Genomic DNA, 24,317 nt, shown 5'->3' on the forward strand with positions numbered 1-24,317 from the left:
TGTCAACCTAGTCTGGTCTGCCACAAATTTTCGTGAATGTGGACATCTCTTCATTAAGCCAGGTTTTGACAGCATGAATGTAGAAAATATGTCGGTAACTTGTTTAAGTATCTGTAATGAGCCATTGCATGACCACCTTGTTTGGCGTGAAACGGCATTCAGATAAACAATCAACTGGCCTACTTGTTGGACTTACAAGAGAAAACACATTTGCCAGGCTGATACAGATTCCTGCCCCGTCTTGCATGATGAGAGAGTTTTGAGAGGCGTATTGTTTCTCCTTTTATTAATTCTTTGCAAGATTTCATTCATATACATTAGTTCCTTAATTGTGCTACCTATCCTAAACCTTTTAATCAGATTACTGCCCTGTTTTTGATCTGAATCCTTCTATCAGGGAGAAGTAATATAGTAATCATCACCTATACATCACCATGCTACCATCATTGAATTTCTTGTTTCTACATTCTAAAACTTTTTAAAATACCTGAACATTAATCTAAACTAGGGCTGAACGATTTTGAAAAATTGCGATTATTTTGACTGATATTGCAATTGCGATATGATTTGCGATATTAGAGGGAATGATAATTTTTACATCATTATTCTAATTTTCATTGAAAAACGTATTAAAATGATTATGGTGTGATTTTTGCAGGGATCTGTATTCTGTACCAAAAAAAGATGTTTTCTGAAGTCTGTAGAATATGATGTGTAGGCCAGCACATCTCTGCAGCACGACAATATTTAATTTAAAATGATATTTTGACACACCTTTCACCTTTAACAAATATTGCGCCTCCTGCGATTTGAAAATTGCAGTATGCCATATTGCGATTTCGATAAAATTTCGATTAATTGTTCAGCCCTACTCTAAACTTCCAATGCTCTGACATCCTCCATTGTCTCATCTCTTTTCAGTGACCTGGTGTGATATTTGCATGCTGCATGTTTGATAATCACCCATCACCCATCTGCACTTCATGAGCCCAATAATCATTCTTCTCAGTCCTGCTGCATGGCCTTTCTTTAGAAAGTGAATAGGCGTCCCCTCTTCCTTGTCTGGTGTGCTGTGAATATGGCATCATGAGGAAAGACCAGGCTAACCCTCTGGCACTTTCATCCAAGAAACCATGCCAGGGCCAGACGGACCATGGACGAGAGCTAGAGAGGCTGCGTGCTGATTTGGAGGCAGAGAAGGGCCGAAGACAGCAGGCCCGCCGGCACTTCTGTGTGGAGCTTAGGCACCTGCGGGAAGAGGCAGAGAGGGAACAGCAGAGGGCATTGAGGGAGCTGACTGCCAGGCATGAATGCCAAAAGGACACCGTCGGGCATCCCGGAAAACCCCAGCGTCGGCTGGCTAAGCAGGTGAACATTAAAGACGGTGGACAATTCAGTAAGGTTGAGACCACAGGGAAAGAGGCTGTTGGTCTGGGCGGTGGAGAAACGTATCAAAAGCTGGAGCAGCTGCTGACGCTGTATGAGAAGATAAATGGTGAGCAGGCAGTCTACAAGCTGCATCACAGACAGGAATTGGAGCTGGAGAAGGCCTTCTTTCTCTGCCACCTGCTAGAGGCCCATGGGAGACTGTTGCAGGGGAGGCAGAGAGCAGGGCATCCCAGCCACAGATTTAAAAGTGTCTGTCAAACTGGGCCACCTCTGACCTACTCCAGGGCCTCGTCACAGAGATCCCTGAGTGCCTCCCACTCGCCTAGCAAGAAAGCCAGGCAAGAGCGGCAAATACAGCCTTTAGGGAGGGACGTCTTTGCAGCTGACCACTGCTCCACTGCTGTGGTAGGGGACACCTGTCGGAGCAGCTCTCCGGAAACTTGCCACCCTCAGAGCGCTCCTCATGCAGACTGGGACCTCCAGCCCTCTGAGTCTTCTGGGTCGGTCAGGTCATCTTGCTCCAAATGCTTGGACAAAAACATGGAGGAGGTAAGCTGCTTCATATTTCCAAATTCCTCACATGGTTACACTTTACTTGAAATTTGTCTAATGGGTGTGTAATTACTGTACTACGAGCATTTACTCTTCAACCTTTTCACTAGTTGTTAATTCAGAAAGTAAGGTTCAGTCCAGTGTTGGGTTCCGTCTTCAAAGTAGCCAGATAGCAGCAGTGGAAAAAATGCACCATGATTCAGAGTTTGCTAAGCATTAATAAAGTAAAAGTATAAAGTATATTTCTGATTTTGAGCACAAGTCATGTTGCAGATTGCACTTAGCTAAGAGAGCTGCTTGTTTGCAGAACTCCCATGGGTCCCATACAACAAAAAACGTTTTGGTGTTGAAGTGTTTTTCTTGCCTTGGGGCAGATGGAGGTCTGAACCCTTATGTACAAGCTACTAGTTCTTCCTACTATATAAGTTTGTTTAATAATTAATAGGTTATAATGTGGGTACGGATCATTAATGGAAAAATTGATCCTAAAATGAATAGCCCTGTTGCATTAAATGAGGCATAGGCATGCGCTGGTTTGGAGAAGTTTTTTTTTTCCTTCATAAAAAAAGTATTAATGTGCACTGTGTATTCATGCTTGCAGCAAGTTTGGAATGTGGGAGAGAACATTTTCTTGTATAAAGTGTCTATTTCAATTCTGCTTTGGTAGCTTCACACACTTACACAGACCGTGAAACCCTCAATGACTCTTAGCAGTAAAATAATTGAGCCTATATTTTTATAACCTATCCTGTACATTTGTTGGTAGGCTAATCATTTTTAACCAGATCAAAGTTTCAGATCACATCATAACCTCTCCCTTTCACTGTCTGTGGCATGTAAAAGCAGGTAGTCAGGCTGGATTGCCTGACATCTTATTTATATGATAAACCTTGGGCCCTAACTTGCAGCGTAACCCAAGTGATTTAAAGGAATAATTTACTCCCAAACGGAATTCAAATATGATATTGCCTTAAATGAGAACAACTGCCAATATTTCTGTAACCCACACAGGCTCACACAATCCTTGAGAGTTCAGATGCACCTTGAGGTGACAAGTGTCATAACAGGATAAGGGTGATTCAGTCCTATGGTATAATGGCTGAAGCATAGAATTTTGACACTAATATTAGCACTAATAGTAAGCACACAAGATGCTGTTTGTATTTAGGCCTATATAAATTTATGGAAGAACAAAATCAGATTAACAAAATAATATATTTAAATCTGAGGGAAAAATATCAAACTACAATTTGTAAAAAGTTTCTCTGCCCCGAACAAAAGACAAAATGCACTCAAAGGTTTTGCAAGGTTTTTCAGACTCTCTTAATGTAGCTCTGTGGTAGCTAAGCAGTTCAGCAAAATGTCTGTCACTGATAGTGCAACACTACTGCCGTTACTCCATGCTGAATATATATGCTTAATATAGCTCTAAATTATTAATAATTAGTAAAATATGAAAATGTGATTTGTACTGCAGTGGGGTTTGGCTTGTCCGTCAACTTCAAATGTCAGCTTGACAAGCATTTCCTGAAAAGCCTCATAATTTCCTCTGAAACATTCATTACATATAGATGTAAACCTAGGCTTATGATTATCTAAACATTAAGCTGATAATCACACAGGAAGTTAATGTCACAGAAGCTGGCAGGCTAACTAGGCCTATGATCATATGAACAAAAAAAAATAAAGCAGACAAATATGATATTGATTGAGCACGCACAACGCCGGCAGCTTCACAGAAGTTAGCGTATTAAAAACCAGTACCCATGCCCAGTCCAGACAGACCTTGGTAACAATGGGGTCAAAGGCATCACCAGATGATGACTATGGCCATGTTGTGACCACTGTCAGCTCTTGTCAATAAAATAACAAATTTTACATTTATAGGCCAATAGCCATATTTAAAATTTTTACATCTATTGTTGCCATGTTCCTGTTAGTGTGAGCGTACATGTAATCAGTATTTTTATGTAGGCATCCCAAGTAGGCCCACTCAAGCAAAGACATTGTGTAACTGTCAAACATGTCCCCCCTATTTGAGCCAAACGACAATTCCCCACCCTTCCAGAAAGGAGTGAAGCGTCAGTATTCTCTGGCACTACAACTTTGTAAAAGGGTGATAGTTGAGGGTGGAAAACAGCAGCAAGATGGAGAACAAAACAACAGCTATTATTCATATTCATGAGGAGAGGTTTATATCAAATTGCACACACAGACTACATGCTAATGCAGAAAAGGAGAACCAAACTCTGTGGTCATTTTTACAGCCTTATTTGTTGCTAACTATATGATGTGAGACATCTTTAATATGATTTGTATGCTCTGAAATACAGCTGTGTCTTTGTGAATTTCGGTTGTCATGGGTAGCAAGGCTGTGAAAGAAGGTGAAGTCTGCCACATGTTGGCAGGGGGAGGGGCAGCATGTGTGGGTGGATCTGTTATGCCTGTTGTTTTGGGGAGACGGGTGGCAGAAGTGGGTCAATGTGTTTCCTTCTCTCACATTTTGGATCAAGTTTTCATGGAGAGGAAATTGAATAATTAATCAAAGTTTGAACAGTATCCAAACAGCAGTGCCCAGCCTCATGGGTGTTTCATGTTTCTTATGCACAGCACTTCCATGGCATCACCCTTGACTTCACAGTAACTGGCATCTGGATGCACTCAGTGTTTTGTATGTTGAAACAAAAGATGACATCCATTCCAAAATAAGGGCATGATGAATGGATTGATTCATGCCATTTAGGAATTTTTTATCTTAAAGGGCATTCTACACCTGAAAATTTGCAGATATACAATTCATTATCAGAGACAAGGTTATCATAATGATTTTTCCAAAAATGATGGCTTAACTTAATTTGTGGCCAATGATTATACAGTCCTTCATTTATTGATTATTCCCCTACTTTCACATGTTCTTGAAAGATTTGACTTGTAGATGGAAAATAAGCTTTTGCAATTTTCTTAACCACCATAACTTAAAATGCAGGTCTGTTTCAATATTTACAAACAACATTGTAAACAAACCTTCAATCTCACAATGCAAAACTCAGGTTTAAGTGTGACATTCTGTTTGTCCTTATGTCATGAGCTTAGTCAATCAATTTTAAGAGTGCGAACAATTTCCTCAATTCAGTAAATCACTGTGTAAACAAAGCCATTTGTGGTTTGACAGAGTTAAACAGGGGACACCGCATGTCAGTTATGGATTGGGCCTTAACTGTGCTCGAGCTTTGACAAGCTGCTCAACTCTGAGGACACAAATGAGAGAGAGAGAAAACCAAAGAGATTTAGGAGACATGGAATGAAGCGGAATAGAGGAATTATTAATAATAGAGGGGGGTGCGACACAACACAGCAGGTGATGAAGAAACAATGTACAGCTCAGTGTGTCAGGATTTCCCTCAGATTGCAGACACTAAGTGTTGTAGAAAAAGTGAATTACTTGTAACTGAGTAGAAAGATTTCCCATTATATTTTAGAGCAATCCGCTATCGCTTCATCTGACAGGTGTGCCGATGCCATGGTAACACAACACTGTCAGCTGACAGCTATTGAAAGTTAGTTATCTGACTGCTAAACTTCAAGTCAAGTTTCAGAGAAGCCCCTTTCCCTCCCTCTCCTATTTTTTTTGGAGAGAATTTCACGTCAAATAAATTTCACTGTGAGCATACTCTTCAATCTCATGGCAGGCAGACAGGCAGACTCTGTCAAAGCGCATGTCAGTGTGACAGCCTGTCAATACCACTGAGCCATGATGGGCCTGGCTAAGGCTCCGGGCTGTGCAGAGCATATGCTATTTGGCATGCATTAAGTTAAGCTGCTAGAATATAAAGTGTAATTGTTTTATGCTCAATACACATTTTTTGTATTTACTGTATGTGTGTTGTTTACAACATGTGATTTATGCTGGTGGCGTTCTTGTGTAGCAGCTGTTCCTCTCTCACACATTCTTTACTTTGCTGGTTGTTCTGCTATCAGCACCTTTCATCCCAGTCAAGGCGTTAAATTAAGAAGCTGAAGCAGAATATAAATAGGATTCAGTGGAGTACATGTCGGGGTTGGTTTCATTCAATACTAAGGTCATGGTCTTGTGAACACACTGTAATTAAAGTTTAAATGCATAGAAATGGCAAAATCCAGTTTGAGGGGTGAATAAGTAGCTCATTGCTGTGAGAGATATGCATGGGCTTGCTCTATATGGTGGAGACTGTTTTTTTTTTTTTACCTCATTGTCAAAATCGACCCTTTTGCACAACGATACTGTGGGCTGTGTGTCTCTCTCATGCATTTAAATTGGGATAATAGACAGTTTAGGGAAAAATGGATGTCACTTCTTTTCAGTGTGAGACAATGTTGAAATGTGACAGTGCCAGGTTTGACTGCACTGGTAGAAGGAACTGTAGCAAAATATATATATATATTTAACTTTGCTGTGCTCTGCCATGGATTTTGAATTTTGAGCCTCAACATACTGCAAACATTGCTCCTCTCTTTAGTGGAGAGGGTAAAAATCACCTTAAAGGGAACTGGAAACAAGAATTTTTGCAGTTAATCAAGGCAGCTCAGTCCAATGAAGCTTCAGAAAGCAAAACTACAGTACAGTATACAGTATTAAACTGGTTAAGACATTTTACCTAGTTAAGAGTTATTTAGAATGATACCCAAAATACATCTGTAACTCTATTTTACCAACTGTGGATGTCTATGTGATAATATCCCTAAGGCTTCCATATATTCATTTTGGCTTGCCCAGTTGATTGGCAATTAGCTGGAGTAGCTGAAAGGTCTCTTAGCAGATATGAATCTTGTGGGATCAGAGGGAGAGTTAGGCTCACTGTTCATTTGTATACTGCCATAGTGTAGTGTAACAAAGTGTGTCCAAATAATCTGTTGCCGCATCAGGCCTAGTGCTTTATATGTTTTTTATCTCCATGTTTACAAATACAATGCAACTGTAGCATTATAGTGCCCTATGTACACCGACAAAAAGCAGCCATGGCAGGTTATATTACTAAAACATCACTAACACCCATCACCTCCTCAATCATTGTATTTGTGTCTGTTTGTTGTTCTAATATACACCCGGAGAAAAACATAGAATTAGTCTGGACACACTCTCTCTGCCTGCCTCCTGCAGCCTGCCTGTGTTGCAGTGTGGACTGCCTCTTGAACAATCAATAGGCAACCAACATCATTCCAGCGTCATCTCCATGGAAACGAGCTCTAGTCGCAGTCATGATTGGGCCCCGTCTCAGAGCCTGCCTTTTTGTGATAGGACGATGGAAGCAATCCTCCCTACCCCCTCCTCTCACCAACGCTCACCGTCTTACATACACACACACACATTTTTTCCCTTCGTCCTCTTTCTTCACCTTTATGGCGCTGTAACGGAGATGGGAATAGGCAGCTCATCCAGTCATATTGCATCTGGAAGAAATGCTTTTTGAGACAGCGGCATCAATCAGGACAAACGCACAGCTGAAGACCCGCGACACACCACCCACATCTCAGCCTTCATGAGAGAATGGGGACTGGAGTGGAGACCTGTTAGTGAGATCATTCTCTCGCTATTTCTCTCTCTCTCTCTCGTCTGTTCTTGTTGGCTATATCAGGCCTACATGCAGTGTTTCAGTGTCACTCAGAATAAGAAGTGGACTGGTCTGTCTTTCTCTGGACATCTAGCTATGACAAATCCATTCCACTCTAGAAGACGACAGAGTGGGAAGGCATGAAGACACAGGCTCTGCCAATGTAGTAAGTAGGGCTCTGAATCTGCATGCTACACTGTTGTGATTAATACTAATCACAGTATGCCGAAGAACGCTACAAGGACGCTGACGTTCATAGAATTACTGTCAGAAGCCAAGGCCAAAAATATGTAAAATCCCTCTGGAGCTGATTGTCCTCTTTTCGGAAAACGTCACAGAAGAGGGAGGGAGGGGGTACTTCCCAACTCCTGGGTTATCTCTAACTGGTTTTGTCTTGGATATGGCACATTCCATTTTGTTGTAAGGAATATTTCATGCAAGGAACAAGACCACCAGTAGTGCTATTTTTGTCACTTTGAATTCCTCCTCGACTGGGATTTACAAGTTTATGAGGCTTGGTATTTGGTTACTGACAACCATGGCAATTACAATGCTTTGCTTTGGTCTCAGACACTTCACCTTAGTCCTAACAAATTACTCTGTCTTGTGAACTGTTGGAGAACGGGTAAGGAAAAGAGGACAGTGACATCTTTCTCATTTTGAAGTGAGCCTGGCTCAGCCGATCCGTGTAATTCTCCTTCAACAAATGAAAAGCCAGCGATGGCTTGGTCTTGGCTGGACACCTCATTTGGTCATATTGATCCCAACTGCGCTATTTGACTTTGACAGAGAGTGATGTATGACCTGTGCACTCGGCCTGAGCAGCCTGAGCCTGCATCGGCAGACAGAGAGATGGAGAGCCGTGAGGAGGCTGAAGCCCTGGGACCACAACAGGAGCAGGACGGCCACCATGGACTCCTGGACAAGGCAGCCCCAGCCACCACTAATCTCACTCCAACGTCAATGTTGGGCAAGAGGCACCACTCTCTTTATGCGAACCTCAATGGTTTTGAAGTGGAAGGGATAAGAAAGGTACGTCTAGCATTTTGTAGTGTCTGCCGGTACCAATTCTGCTAGTTGACAGATTATGAAAATGTACAGGGCCTGGGGACATTCCAGAGATGCCCTACTAAGGTTATTTGCAATTGCACTAGTGGTTTTCATTTAATTTCATGTATAAGCTCCCACTAATTTTGGAGAATAACAGTTACAGAATCACAATAATCTGATTTCAAAACAATGTGAAGATTGCTCAGAAACATTAGCATTTTTGATTGTGAGATTTTGAACACATTACTCAAACGATGGTTGTAGATTTATAACACTATTCACATTACAGGGTCTAAAGTGGAATAAGTTGTCTGGTTCTTCATATTCTATGGATTGTAGAGGCAAAGATATCTAAAAGTACCTGAAAGTTTTGTACTGTTACAATTTTAAGCCGGGGGTCATTGGTCATCTCTGTTGGATTATTGTTCAGTTACCTGGACTTGGGTATGCAGCAAATTTTCATGATGTTTTATCTGGGGCACTGCTGTAGCAGCTCTAATGCAAACTGTGAGTTGGCAGGTACTATGCTCAGCCATAGTGACCTTGTCCCAAATTTCACACCTCTGCATAGCCTAAGGGGGATGGCAGAAGATCCGTTTAATGGTAGCCAATTGAATATCAATAGGGATGAGATGAGATTTTCATGTAACTGGTGCGTGTTTGTACAGCTTGTAAAATGAGAGACATGATGATTAAGGAACCACTAGAATCCTTTAATTCTTCCATGTAGCCAACAAAATACAGATCTGTCAAAAAGTATCTGATGTTATTAAAATTAGATTTGGGCAACAACAGCAATTGACATAAAAAATCTAAGTATATATAGGCAGAAATAACATTGATTTAAATTTTAAGGATTTCCCTGCAATGTTAGATTACATTTATCAGACAAACAGCAAAGTTTGCAGATGTTGCCTTGTTTGGGGAAACGGGAGATACAGTGTCAACATCCTGTAAATTGAACAGAAGGCAGCTGAATCAACCTTGGCCAGGCTCAGCTGCCAGTCTCCTGCCACAGCTTTTGCCTTTTGAGGAAAAACATTGTCATGCATTCTTCTACATAAACCCCTGCTCTGTAGCATTTCATGTCTTTTTTTACCATCAGATTATGTTTACCTCTCAGCTACAATTGGTGTTGACATCAGGTGAAGCTTAGATCATGCACTGCTTGGAAGGAAATGGCAAAATTAACTTTATTAAAAATGTTTGGCTATTTCTGTCCATGTCCGAATTCTATTTCCTTTTTGTATATCGTTTGTAATCATTAAGAGTTTCGTGGTAAATCAATTTAAAATTCAGGTTTCTGTCAAGGCCATGGATGGAACAAAAGTTGTTGGGATTAGATAGATTTTCTTTGTTAGCTACTGAAGGAGGGCCGCTACTGTTGTACAGTTGTCCTCTTTTCTCTCAATGAGTTGGCCATGTATCCTTGGTTGAGACATCATTTCTTCATTTCAGCATACAAGGTAGTATCATTTCTGCCACTGGCTGTCCCCCAAAACCCCCACCACACCCCACTACCCCCCATAAACAGCACAATCAGGTTTTAGTAGAACCCCTAATAAACTGTCAACGCACAACATGGGAGTAGATCTGTGGCCGCAGGAGCTGAAAGGGAGCATTTAAATGATGCATTAGAAATTATTATCTGGCCATTTCAGGCCAGTGGGGGTGGGCTGTTGTGTTATTCAACAGGGGGCTGTCAGTCTTGGAGATTATTATTTATATGCTGTTCAGTGGGGGTAACTGTCTTTTTATTTCCTCATCACCAGTTCCACCCATAATTAGTGTGTGTGTGTGTGTGTGTGTGTGCGTGTGCGCGTGTGTGCATGTTTGTGTGTGTGGGATGCATTATTAAAGAGCATGCCATGAATCTCTCTGGTCCAGTGGTGGTATTAGTCAAGCATATGCAAACTGTGATTTATGACACTGCTCACACAATGGGCATCATCTTATCTCAGGTGAACCCTGAGGAAGGGGGAGAATAGACAGGGAGATGCAGCAGGAATGGTATCAACAAGAGGAAAACATGGATGAAAGAAGAAGAGCAGCTATTGTAGGAGGAAGGTGGGTAATACTAGTGTAGCATGAAAATGACATTATGCCCACCCAACCCCCATGTGAAATGGCTGGCTTGTATTTGGAGTGTGTGTGGAGATGGCTGGTTTTATTGTGTGAAGTGATGTTGATGGTCCTCTGGTTCTACATGAACCTTTGTGTCCTGGCCCAAAGAGCATAAAGATATCCCAGGTTTGTTGTACCAGTCTAAACACGGTATTCATTTGAAGCTGTTAAATTTTTAGTTTGTTGATTCACCAGACACACAGGGAGGGCACTAACAGCACTGCTAATGCTATTGGGTTTGTGTGTCTGTGTCCTGTTCACTTTGGCAGATGATATGGTTTATTGTCGTGATAAAGATTGACATGATTGCAATCTCCAGGGAACCTCAGTTTAAAACTGCTGACAACATCACAGAACGGTTTCACATTCATTCAGCAAACTTTATTCTGCGGTGGTTAAAAGGAGAGGCTGAGCAGTGGTTTATGACCGAGAAGCCTAGTTAATGAGATTCGAATATGACAGAGCTATGAGTTGTGTAATTAAATACCTGGAGCCAAGCATGGAAAACCACTTAATTAACAAGTTTCTCAACTATAAACCTGCATGCAAAACAAACCTGTATGTTCCATATAAAAGGTCTGTGAAGCTTTTGAGATAGACTTACCAGGATGGATGTATTTCCTACAGTCGGGCACTATTCTGCAGGTCATGTAGCAGTGTTTTCCACAAGCACATTGAGTAGTCAGCCAAAGAGAAAATGTAACCTGCTAGTGGGGTCCAGTGGCATGGTCTCCCATAGTTTTCTGCACCTCTATTTTGGTGTCTTTTCATGCATTCTGAGACCTTGATTTAATTGAATAAATACATTTTATTTTAGTGAATCTATACATTGCTTAATGATTTAATTATTTTAATGTGCTTGGTGTAACAAATTAGAATAATTATGATTTGCTGACGATGACTAATCATGATTTGCTAAAAGATTGATGACTGTGCGCATATCTGCAGACCTCACCTTAACTGTGATGTAGCTTCAATATACCATGACCTGTTGTGGGTTACTGATCAATTAATTCACAGTTGAGCTGGCGGGACAATTTTACACACCTCTGACACCTAAAAAGAGTGACGTTACTGTCGAGCATAAGAAACACATGCAAGCAGTGACTGTTAAGTTTCACATTTGTTTCCACAATTGGACGCTCTGTTGGATAAGGTGAGATGCAACAAGAAGAAAGCTCATTTCTCCTCCACTAGCACAAAAATGAAGTGTGGAGATTTGACGCACAAGCAGAAATGCCATGAAAATTATCTTTTAAAAAACACTATAAACACAATCCACACCTTAAGTCTGTTTTGTGATATGGCAAATGCTGAAAAAATTAACTCACCAATATATTATCCTGGCAATATAACAACATACGTATAGCCTTGTGCTATAGTCTTGTCCTGATCACCCAGTCCAATCATGTGCCAAAGGTGTATTTGCATATTAACAAAAGAAGTCAAGCTTGCTTGATTTGATTAATAATTGAGATACTTCTTTGGCTAACTAAAGAATAAAGGTAAGGGAGACATAAATAACAATGGTACAATGGACAGCAATCCTGCCTGCAAGGAGTGTTACACACAAGTGTTGGCTGCCGGCCAGATAGCCAAGTACTTAGTCCTTTTGAGCCAGCTACTTTTTTTAACGGTAATTTCTGTTTTTAATACAGGCAGTTCCCCTGAATCTTAGGTTAGGATTAGGGTTACTTGCATCCTTAGTTGAGAACAGATATGGAAAAACTATATTAGTCTGTGAGTACAACTTAGAAAAAGCATTTGTAAGTGCCAATCTTTTCACTTCATGGAAAGAGAAGCACGATTCCTCTGAAGGCTAATTAGCTAGTTAACTGTGTGGTCCGCTGTGGTCTGCACTCCCAACACCTGTCTGGACGCCATATGGCTGCCTCTCTGATGATTGTTGGCTGTACACAGTATGAGTTCTGAACAGAGCTTAAAGAGATGAGTGGTCGTACAGAACCTGCTCTCTCCTCAGCCACCCTGCTGAAGACAATCATGTTATCTGATTGACCCTGTATTTAGCTGTGATCCCTCAGCCACAGCCCAGGAAATGATGAAGCCTGGGCCAAACTGGCACAGTTTCAGAGATCCTTTGAAATCAATATTTTTGTTCAGTGGTCTACTATAAAAGGCACAAACGTCCCAGCTTTGGTTTCTCCCTAGCTTTATTAAAAACATACTTCTACATCACACCTTAACAGTGGTAGTGGTGTTTCATTCTCTTCAGTGGCTAGGAGTAGGGCTGAACGATTTTGAAAAAATATCTAATTGCGATTATTTTGACTGATATTGCAATTGTGATATGATTTGCGATATTAGAGGGAATGATAATTTTTACATCATTATTCTCATTTTCATTGAAAAACGTATTAAAATGATTATGGTGTGATTTTTGTGGGGATCTGTACCAAACAAAGATGTTTTCTTAAGTCTGTAGAATATGATGTGTAGGCCAGAACATCTCTGCAGCATGACAATATTTAATTTAAAATGGTATTTTGACACACATTTTGCCTTTAACAAATATTGCGCCTCCTGCGATTTGAAAATTGCAGTATGCCATGTTGCGATTTCGATAAAATTTCGATTAATTGTTCAGCCCTAGCTAGGAGTCATGCTACCTTTTCCCCCCACAGCTTTAGCTTCAGAGTTTGGAAAACAGAATCTATGGCCAGGTCTTATGACTTGCAATGAATATGTATTTTTGTGGAAAACTTGCTCTGGCTCTGAGAAAATGTATGCCTTTACCATTGCATTTAGCAATGGCATTTTCTACCATGTAAAACTAAGCCAAACTTCAGAGTGCTTGTCACTCAATCTGTGGTCAGCCAGGGTTTCATCTAACTTGTAAATACAGCTATGCTTTGACATCTTGTTATCGTGTCACTTGCCATACCATGAAAATTATGATATGACTCAAGCTCAGCAAAAATTCTAGAGAGCTACATTATGCTGCTTAAAGCAGCTCTGTGACAAGTGCAATTGCAAAAGAGTCGAAAGTCATGTTTTTGCATCCTGTTATTATTCCCACATTTACAACAAATTTTGGTATATGCTTCCAAATTTAAATCAGTTCTTGATTCCCAAATCAAAGTTATGACACTTTGTTGCAATATGTTGGTATTACATTCTAAGTACAGCCTTGTCAGTGTAATATTCAAGGTGAAAGACCACTCCTAGCAGTGGAGAGTTGGTGGATCATGGTATTTTCGAGTTACTCTCTGCTTTGTGTGTTTGTGTCTGGGCTCCCTTTGATATTGACCTATTGCTAAATGCAGAGTGTTGGGTGTTTAGCAAGCGCATGACTGTGACGCCAGCCCTACAGCTCAGCACTGACCCAGTTTGTACCTATGGGAGAATGGAAAGTGGAGCGTGTCAGTATATAAGACTTGATAGTCAGATTTTACCAAAAATCTGCCCTTAATTTCTGAAGTGAGACACAAACTCCGACAAAGAGGGTGTATTTTTAGCATCTCTGTTGGAGTCTGTCAGCTGCGTGGCATCCACTTTGATCACATGTTGCTCTGCTGCCACTGAGGGAGTGAAGTAAAGAAACACTTGATGGTGATAAGCAGATGTATTACTGTATTAATACAGTTCACTTGGCTCAATGATTTAATTTCTTCATTATAGTGCCATGACTATTACAGATCTTTTGATTTCTTGGCAAATCATGAAACCTAAATAACAACACTAAATAATGGTTATGAAATTAGAAGTTATGAGACTGTGCAAAGCCCTACTTGAATAGAGATGATGGAAGATGAAATCATGCAAGGTGGGATGAGGGTGTGCGGGGGACATGGCATGACCTGAAATTTGCTATACAAATCCAGCTATCCTTACGAATTGCACTGATTGGCATAATGACATGTTTACTTATTGAAACTATAATAATTAAAAATTGAGCCATTCAGACAAAGTTCAGTCTAAATAACCTCAGTGGAAGTCTAATTCTTATTTCTTGTTCTTTATGGCTCCTGTAAACCACAAGTTGCTACTTGTATGTGTGTGTGCATGTGTGTGATGGTGTATTTCAGTGGCCGTCTAGGATGTTATGGTTGATGAATAATTCATCAGAGGAGTGCTAGGTTCATCTCCAGAGTGTTTGGTCTCTCCCCATACATCCAAACATCACCATGTGTCTGTCTAGAGGGGGCTGCTGGCCCTGTCTGGTAATGGAACACAGGGTCACAGGGGGGTCACAAGAGTCTGCCCACTGTGAGTGTGGAAAGATCAGTGGTGAGTAAGCACTGCATGGCAAGGTTGTTGTTTGTGTGTTTTAGCTTTCTGATATTGCACTTCACCAAATTAGGCAAAATTCTGCCCATTGTCCTGAATCATGTCCAGAGAGATTGGATTATTTGCTAGGTTCTGTAGCCTGTTTGAGTTTTGATTATTATTTATACTTTGATCCAATTTCCTATAATGATGTAGACCTATTGTAGATAGTATTAAGATGAAGATTCAGCAAAAGTTGACTTGGCCTGATTAACTCATTCATTAGGGACTTTGCCTAATTTAGGTATGCCCTATTGTGAGATTTTGTGAGATTTTGTTCATTGTAGTAAAGCTCATGCAATGCTAGAATTAAAGCGATGTTGCTCAGAAGAAACTGAGCATCACAGCCACACCACAAATCTGGGATACACACACATTAGTGCCTAATCCTATAGTTTAGGCACTTAAATGAGCAAATTTTTGCACCTAAACGTTGCTCAAGATCTACTATAGCATTGACATGCTGTGACAGAGCTAATTGAAATGCTAAGAAGAGTAGTTTGCTAGCTACCACTGAGAGCGGCTTTGGTCGGTTGGTCACTCCGTTCACCACTTTATGGGTCACGTGGCCCGCAGGGAGTTAGGCTGCAGACTCTCAAGCGGGAGATCCGAGATGCAAAATTCAACATTGCAGGGCTGTTAGACTCTTAATCGTGTTATTTGTTTATTTGTTTATTTTAATATTCTGTTTCACCCTACTAAATATTTTCTTTACCGTAGACAAGTCCTGACTATATGCATGGTCAGAGCGGATTTTGGACAGATGTCTTTAAGAGAGACAGAATGGAGAACTGTACAACAAAATAATCATGGGGAAAGGGTGGATGAGTCCTTGAGTATGTATTCTCCCACAGCCAAGAAGCTCTTGCCATTTTCACATCTTTAACATAGCAAAGGCAAGACAATACATTTCTTCTACCCCCTGTTCTTTGTCTTGAACATCTCAAACCCAACCTCCATTGAATAAATCTATCTCTACCCATCACATTTGGCCCTTAACCTTCATCCAGCAAGTGAATGTCCTTAAAGTATCCATTTATTGTATTCCATTTTCCTTCCACCATCATGCCTCCTGATAATGCTCTCATAAAGTTGAATTATGACACCAAATTAAATGTGAAGACCATGGTCCACAAGTCGTTGAGGCCTTTATCTGCATACATGGTGGGGAATACTTTGTATTGAAGCCCTGCCGTCAGCTGAGGTTGTCGACTTCTCTTTATTGTGCTCCGTTTTGCAGGGTTAGGGTTACCTAACCCTAACCCGCAGTGTTTGCCTCATTAAAGGCTTTAACCCAATCATTAGCTATATCATACAGAGGGTCTCTAGAAGTCCCTCCTCATGTTAGTATTCACAGGCCTGCAGCCAGACAGCCACGTCTTCAGCATCCTCCAAGGGCTCTCTGCCCTCTATGACATTTCTGCAGCATTTGGACCTACTCCCGAAACGCTGGTGAGATTAAACCCATGATTACCTGTGTTCCCCCTCACAATGGGAAATGCTTTAGCCTGGGGGAGGAAACGGACACTAATTTTGTGGACCCACTGAATGTCAGGAAAGGTCACTAGGGCCTTGTATTACTGAAGCACCTCCCCCAGATCTACAATTATTGAATGTGATAGGTTATAGGTTTGTATTGGAAAATTGCAGTAGTGTTTTATAATAGTGTTCAAACAGTGTGCTATTGTTATCAGCCAGGGATGCACTGACTGTCTTCTGACCCTTTCCTGTCCTCTCCTAGACAGTGTCTGTGTGTCTTGTTAATGGCTCAGTCTGTAGTCTGCAAACTAACCTTCAGATTAATGGCCAAGCCCGGTCCTCCCCACTGCTCTGAATATGTTAAATGTATGTGCCTCATAGCCATGCCTCACCTCTAGACAATATTGCTGTATTATCTGTATAGTGGGATATATTTTCAAGGTCAACCTTGATGTCCCCTCATATTTTTTGAGGTGATCTTTTGATTGTTGCCCTTAAGGGGAATACCGCTCAGTTTAGCAATTTATTGTGATTCCTATCTTCAAGGACAGTCCAATCAATATTTTTTAACATGAACAACGCAGAGAACAAAGACTTGAACCTGTGACCTCGACAGGATGTAAACTCTTCAGTTGATCTCTAGATGGTGAATGTTAGTTTTGTTCAATATATGGTTTGTTTTTTAACACCTAAACAAGTTATATTCTTGGTAAGCATTATTATCAGTTCCAAACCAGGAAATGTACAGTACCCCTATATCTTCATGATAGCCCAGGTTCCAGTCTTTGTTCTCTGGTTTCTGGCTTGGAGAGAGAGTGGTACATGTTAAAGAATATTGACTGGGCTGGCCTAGACAATAGGAAGAACCTACAGTACATGAATTTTTAGATTAAGTTGTGTTAACCTTTAAGAAACAAATACCTCAACACAATGAAGCCATTGTAAACAAGATAGCATACAAACTGTAAATTAAATCACCTCTGTAAATAATAATGATTTGCGGCGATACGCTGTTGCATGTGGGGATTCCCACTGTTGGTTTCTCATCAGGATTACACAGGAAACAGCCGTGGGTTTTTTCAGTCTGAGCATTAGTCTTTAACATGGTGAGCAGTGCGAGACAAGGTGTTGGCTGGATAACATTTCGATGATGACAGTGACGGAGTAGAAGGAGTGGTTTTGGCAACACCAAGAGAAGTGACGAGGTTGTTGTGGGCTGGTGGGATGTATTTATTCAATCCATTTTATGCACTTCCATTTCTGGCTGAATGAATTGTAGCTTGTGGAGGTCGGCCCAGTCCGTAGAATGAAATTGGTTGAATGGTGTGCCCATATTTGTCTGTCAGGTTTTTGTCACTCCGGATGTTTTCATCAAAGCTGCGATCACCAAAGGCTGTTTAACCCAAGTCATGTGAGACTTTTAATTCACTAAATGGATGCAATCAAAATAACTAAATGTTATTCCATTGTACAGTCTCTCTTTAATTTAACTTTGCTGCTCATGATTCCCTACTGACAAATTAAGGAACTAAAAAAACTAATTTAAGAATAATTTTGTGGGAGAAAAAGTAAATATTCTGTATGCAAGGGATTTCATCATGAAACCGTGAATAAAACATTTGAATATTACATTGAAAGGGTGTAAGCTTAGCAGGGTTGTGTGTAGGAGGATGAGGGCAGAGTGTGCGCACTTGAATGTGTCTGCCTGCCTAAATAAAGCTGAATGCTGCCTCTTCTCCCCTTCATGATGACTGATATGTTTTTAAGTGATAAAGCACATTCCATCCAGCCATTTTGAAGCATTTCTGTTATGCTAGACCACAAATTAAGTTGTTGCTGTGATAGTGGGGGGTTGAGGGGCTTGTGTGCATATGCAATTCTCTTTGACAAGATTAAGGCTCATATCCTTTTGAAGCTGTCAGGGTTCAGCCTGTGGAGGGTAGGGGGAGGGACAAATCATCTCCACTACATTCTGTCTCCCTTCTATCCATTTTCTGCTGACATTGCACTAAATGGAATAATTTGGCGACCCCTCGTGCTCTCCATCTTTTGACTTTTAAAAGGCCAGATGTCCTCTGCATGTCTAACACCTTATTAAGCCCCTTGGAGGCTTGGGAAAATGTGATGTTTTTTATTTGTGGACTATGAGATGATGAGGTAGCAGCTTGCTAGGCTAGTATGGATTTTAATTACTGTGTCGGAAGACCAACATTGTAAAGGCTTTGTGAGGGGAAAGCCTGAGACAATTCACATAGAGACAAGATCTGTAGGCTGTTGGGATGAGTTGCCATAATTAATATTATACCTACCATGCATTAGAGATGCTAAAACATAGCAACCATGAGAACAACCACAGATGGAGTTAACCATCATGTTCTTTAATTTCTGTATGAGTTTAACTGATTGGTTTCACAATGATTTGTTAACTTGCACCAAGCATGAAATCACTGCTGGCGTGACAGATGAGTTATTGCTTTATGAGAAGACACCATGACTCATCTCAAATCTTAATGCAGTGGATGGCAATCCCTGGAAGTAAACTAAACTGTTCACCCAGGGCTATACCACATAGAGATATACAGGTGCCACCATGCCACCTCTTGTGTTTACTTCAGGTACATCATTAATGTATGGAGGGGAAAAACATTGGGGGCCACTTTCAGACAGTACATTTTAATTTTGAACAACCTCACCCACAGGACATGTGTATAAGGGGTGGCAGACGAAGAGAGTGCTGGACGCCTGAGGGGAGTAAAGGGGTGTTTTTGGTAGACTCTTTGTTCTCTAGCGCTGTAAGAGAGACCCCCTAATCTGTCATCGTCAGGTGCCCTGGGGCGATGAGTCGTGATAAATACAGGAGGGGATTTGAGAGGACACTTAAGAGGGCTGCTTCATGACTTATATATGAGTGTAGGGGGAGAGCTGCTGTTATTAAAATACGAAGAGCCACAAACTGCGTTCTCCGGTGCTTTCTGGTTCTTTCCATGTCTAGGTTTTTAGAGAGATATTTCTCTGCTGCGTTTGAGGCTACTAACAATAGCAGCCTACCGATTTTCTTCCCTTAAGAAAGTTGTACAGTGCCATATATCACCATTGGGTTTTAGCACTTGCCATCTTTTGTTTTTTCCACGAATCAGTTCAATCTTGCTACGTCCATCATAATCAGGACAATAAATTAGCTTGGAAAAGGTATTTGCAAGCTGCATTTAAAAAAAAAAAAAAATCTCTGCATTTGGACTTGACACTGGAGATGAATGTTCCCTAATTGATGGTGACCCATTATTTTCTTGTCATTCACGCAGACTCATGTGCAGTGCATAAACAAGAAAGAAGCACAAGCAGTGGTGTGTTAAACCATAATAGCTGTAGCTAGTGATACAGTAGCCAACAAGATTACAAGGGATGGTTTATTGTGGGAGACGAGGCAACGCAGATCTAAACAGATTCATTCCATAACGTTTTTTTATGTCTATCGAGGGTATATGACAGTGCTGATGCTAGCAGAGCAGTTCAGGAAACCTCATTAGAAAACCACTGATTGAATGTAGTGTGGGAGACAGAGATAAAGTGAACCATTGATTTTGCTCTCAATTGTAACGCTTCACTGGTGTTGTGAAAGCCTTTGGTATGCACTTCAGTGGAAGGGCAACTATTCCCAGTCTTTGTTGAATATTGTTTTTTTGTTTCCCTCCTCTGCTGGTAATTAAAACTGGTGGAGGAGTCATTTTTCTGAGCATGTGGCGTTTGAGGAACGGTCTACAAGATGAAGCCATTCTCCCCCCATTACTGCAAAGAGCAGACATGGCCTGGATTAATTAAAGGACATTTCCAGATGCAGCAGACTGCCTCCTTCATGCTAGTCCCTTGAGCGACGCTGCTGAATGAAACTTGGGAAGTACCTGCAGTCTCTCCAGATTGTCAATGGTGCTTTTACAAAAATGAAATTGAACTATTCTGAATACCCAGAATAAAAATTGCCCTCAGGGAGGATATGTCTGACTCCAGAAGCACTCACAGTAATTATGTCTGGGTGAGTGGAGGATTTCCTAAAATTCTTACAAACAATGTCTTATGCCTCTCGGAAAGAAATCGTCACAATTAGAAATGCAACAATATACCGGTATTGAGGTATACCGCAATAAAAAACAATGACGATATTTTACGGCAAGCATTCATTTGATTCAGTAAATTGTGACATTACCCTACAAGAATGTATTTATACTCATCCTAACATCTGCGCTATGCATTCTCCTTCTCGCACACGTGAGCTGTATGCCTAATAGCCTCATATTTACCTGTTTTCCTATGCTAACCTAAGCAACAGTGTTGGACCATTAGAGTTTATTCATATAGTAATAATAATCTGCAAGGTTAATATGCAGAAATGCTGAAAACATTTCTAACTGACCTAGAAAAATAGCCAACCTGTTCACTAGAGTTGCTGGAAAAGTATATTCCATTCTTGGTTTACAGTCAACACTTGCAGGATTTCTCTGAAATGGTTCCCTGTATTTTGTGAAGGGAAAATTGCAAATTAGCTTTTTTAGAATTCTGAAAATGCAGGCCTTTAAAGCCCAAATATTTATGGAAAGACATGGAAGGATGAGACCACAGAATTGCATGAGAAATTAAAATTTTTAAATTTATGTTATGTCAGCCTATGGCCTTTCTTTTGTTAAATCACTAAACTTGTTTGTTGAAAGAATCATTAAAATGGCAGAGGGAAACTACGCACCAGCCCTCTACACACCAAAGAAATGCGTCAAGTCAGTAGTGTGGGCGTTTTTTTTGGCAACCAAAAAGAAGCTGATGGCCTATTCAGGATTATGGACAACCAATGTGCAAATCATGATAATTTTGGAGACAATAATCGTACTATGAACACATAGTAGCATTACATCCCCAGCCTCAGTTTAGTCAGTCCTGGTATACTGCATTTGTTTCAGCATATCTGGCCTGGCTTTTCATGTAACTGCTATATGGTTGTAAGGGCCATTAACTTCTGGAAATGTATCTTCTGTTCACATGGTCCAGCTGTCAGACTGGAAGTAAACTGAAATAACTTTTTTCCATCTAGGCCTAGCCAGTAGTAAGCTTTGTGCACTTTCTGTGGGAATGGCAATAGAACATTGGCAACCAAGTAACCAGTGAAAGTAAAGGTTTCTGTATTTTTTAACACTGCCAGTCCCACCCTTCAAGTCCCTGTGGGAGTGAACAATGGCAATGGCCGTGTGTGTGTGTGTGTGTGTGTGTGTGTGTCTTTATCTTTCAGTCCCCTTAGAGGCTTATAGTGGGGGGATCTCTAGCTGTCAGCTGAAAATGCTGATGTATGTGTTTCTGTGAAACCACACTGTAGGCAATTCCATATGCTTTATAAATGCTTCCCGTGGATCCCAGACAAAGGATAATCTGGTTTGTGTGACCCTATGAACATGTAAGAACAAGCATCCTCGCAGATATGCGTATCCCCATTTAACGTTCTATTCAATCGTTGGTGGATGGGTAACAAGAAAGTCACCTGTGGTATGATAAAAAAAACAAACATTTGATATCAACTTTGGTACAGCTTTAACTGCTTTTGCTCTTTTCCCCAAAATTGTTCCTAGTTTTGTTGTCAGCACCTCCCACATTCTTTTATTTTTGTTCACTTGCACTTTTGGACAAATCTATACTTAACACTGATGGACATGTGGTTAACATTCCAGAGGTTTTTTTTTTTTGGTTTTTTTTTACATCTGCTTCAAGCATAAAGAAAGCCCCCAAATATGTTTTCCTTCAGCTTTTCCATTGTGATTCACTAAATCGATCAGTGTCACAGCTCCAAATGAACCTTGCTATACACACTGATTGATGCCATGCCAGGTTAATATCAATGCATTGTCACTGTTAGTTTTTCCTGTGAACATTTATTCCTTCATCTCCACATAGCAGTATCTCTTTGTTACTTTTCTACTTCTGGGCTTCCAGTAAAATGCACAGAAGAAAAGGAGGAATCCCAGAAAAGCTCCAAGCCATTTTGATTTCCCCCCTCAGAGGCATACAGAACAGGAACTGACCCAGATAATCAAATGGCAATTTAGCCTCCTCTTTTTATGAAGCAGCTGTCTTCTCTGCTTGTTATTAGCAACAGATTTAATGCAACTGGATAATTCATTTGATGTAAATCACTTGTGAAAAGTCTCTTTAATATTTCTCTTATTTAAATATTCAACACAAATTAGGCTGCTTTGCCTGACTGTGAGAACTCTATTTTATGATGAATGGCATTAAAGTCACTCATTGCTCAACTTTTAGTTTTATTCATAAGCTCTGTTGTAAAATCTGTTGGTGCTGGAGCCACCTGCTGTGTTGCCAAACTGTCACACTCAACCATGTGATTGTTGAGTTTGTCCTTTAGTGGATGTCCTTTGAGTTTGACTGTGAGTCTGAATAGGTGTTATGTACAGACCTGAAAGTGTAACTTTCTTTGTGAGTAACAATCTGAGAAGCAACCACTCTCCTAGGGGAATAGAGAAAGCACTAGAGATCTGCGCCATGATGAAAAGCTGACCTAGATCCCATTGAGGTTGTCACAGCACACATCTCACACACCAGCAAAATTATCAAGGCAATGATCAGTAAAGGTGTTTACCTCTCATCCCCCGGCTTGTGCCAGCTTCAGTCACACAAGGGGTCTTATAGAGGTTTAACAGACAGGATCAGTCTCACAGGGATATGATGGGCTGTAAAGGCCTAAGTTAGGCTACTTTCTAATTATGTAAAAGGGAGCAAGAAAACATCTCTGTTTAGACAAATGAATCCTTGCATTTGAATTCAACCTTAATACAATTTTGATGGAAGCAAATCTTTTAAGTTTCATGAAACGAAGTTAAATAATTTCATCATCTCTTCAATATTTATGTGTATTGCAGTTGCAAATCACAGCGTTTTACATATTTAAATAGGTCTTCCCATCACATTTATTATCATCTATGTTAATGATGAAGGGTTGAATGAGCCATTAATTTGTGGTTTAAACTATTTATTTTTGTTGCTGTTTTGTTGTTGTTTTTTTCTGGTCTTGGGTTATTGTTGTGTTGCTTCTCACACACAAAAATAATTACATCTATGGTACATAAATGGTCTTCGCAGTGACCTGCATGCTGAAGACCATGTTACTATGGTGACCAGCTTGGTCTAGGCTAAGTGTTTTGTCAATCTGTGTTTTAAGCACAGGACTACCTTCAATTATCTGTTTGCATCCAGAATAATGGCAGACTGATCCAGGCCAGAGCAAAGGGAGATGGTGCAGGCTCTGTTAGGCCTGTCTACCCTGCCTTGGGCTCCGGCTCTCCCTGGCAGACATGCAGGGACTCCTGCCCTACTGCTGCTGAGATACATCTGCCTGGCTTACTGAGCCAGACCTATGTGAAAACAGCTCTACTGTGAGAGAGGAGAACTGACTGAATGCTAAAACACTGGCCCTGAGCAGACCTCGCCACCAGCAGCCTTTTGCTGTTGAGTGGCAGCAATGATAGCGTTGTTTGTGGATTGCAGGTACCCAGCCTTACCTCATGCCTAAAGGAAAGCCATCAGTGTGCTTCTATATGCTTCCCAGGGAACAATTACAAGACATGGATGGACTCCAAGATCATTAGAATGAGAATGGAGGCAGGCGGAGGCGGAGTTCACCCTGGCTGGCCTGCCTATGAGGTGATTGATTGGGCTTTAGTGTAGTTGTCCTGAGAGCCAGACCGGGACACTGGGACCAGCTGACTCCTGTAACCGATGGCCAAATAACTCTCAAGGACACAAAGGTTCATCTCTAAGCTGAGGCTAACTCTCCTTTAGCCATTAAGAGGATGTTTG

The 24,317-nt window shown here is 40.8% G+C and overlaps 1 protein-coding gene across 1 annotated transcript in view; it reads left to right on the forward strand.

Moving 5' to 3' along the window:
• Positions 1 to 1,086: 1,086 nt before the first annotated feature.
• The window catches only part of LOC139657450 (peripheral-type benzodiazepine receptor-associated protein 1-like), a 65,513-nt gene continuing 42,282 nt past the window's right edge, over positions 1,087 to 24,317 (forward strand). The window contains exons 1-2 of the mRNA XM_071535292.1: positions 1,087 to 1,938; positions 8,361 to 8,561. Of these exons, the coding sequence (XP_071391393.1) occupies positions 1,087 to 1,938; positions 8,361 to 8,561 (1,053 nt within the window). The remainder of the gene's footprint in view (positions 1,939 to 8,360; positions 8,562 to 24,317) is intronic.

The sequence above is a fragment of the Centroberyx affinis genome, unplaced genomic scaffold (genome assembly GCF_046629955.1).
Source record: "Centroberyx affinis isolate AG114_WGS23_722 - 3 ecotype Tasmania unplaced genomic scaffold, CSIRO-AGI_Caff_v1 ptg002686l_1, whole genome shotgun sequence".
In the NCBI taxonomy this organism is placed as follows: domain Eukaryota; kingdom Metazoa; phylum Chordata; class Actinopteri; order Beryciformes; family Berycidae; genus Centroberyx; species Centroberyx affinis.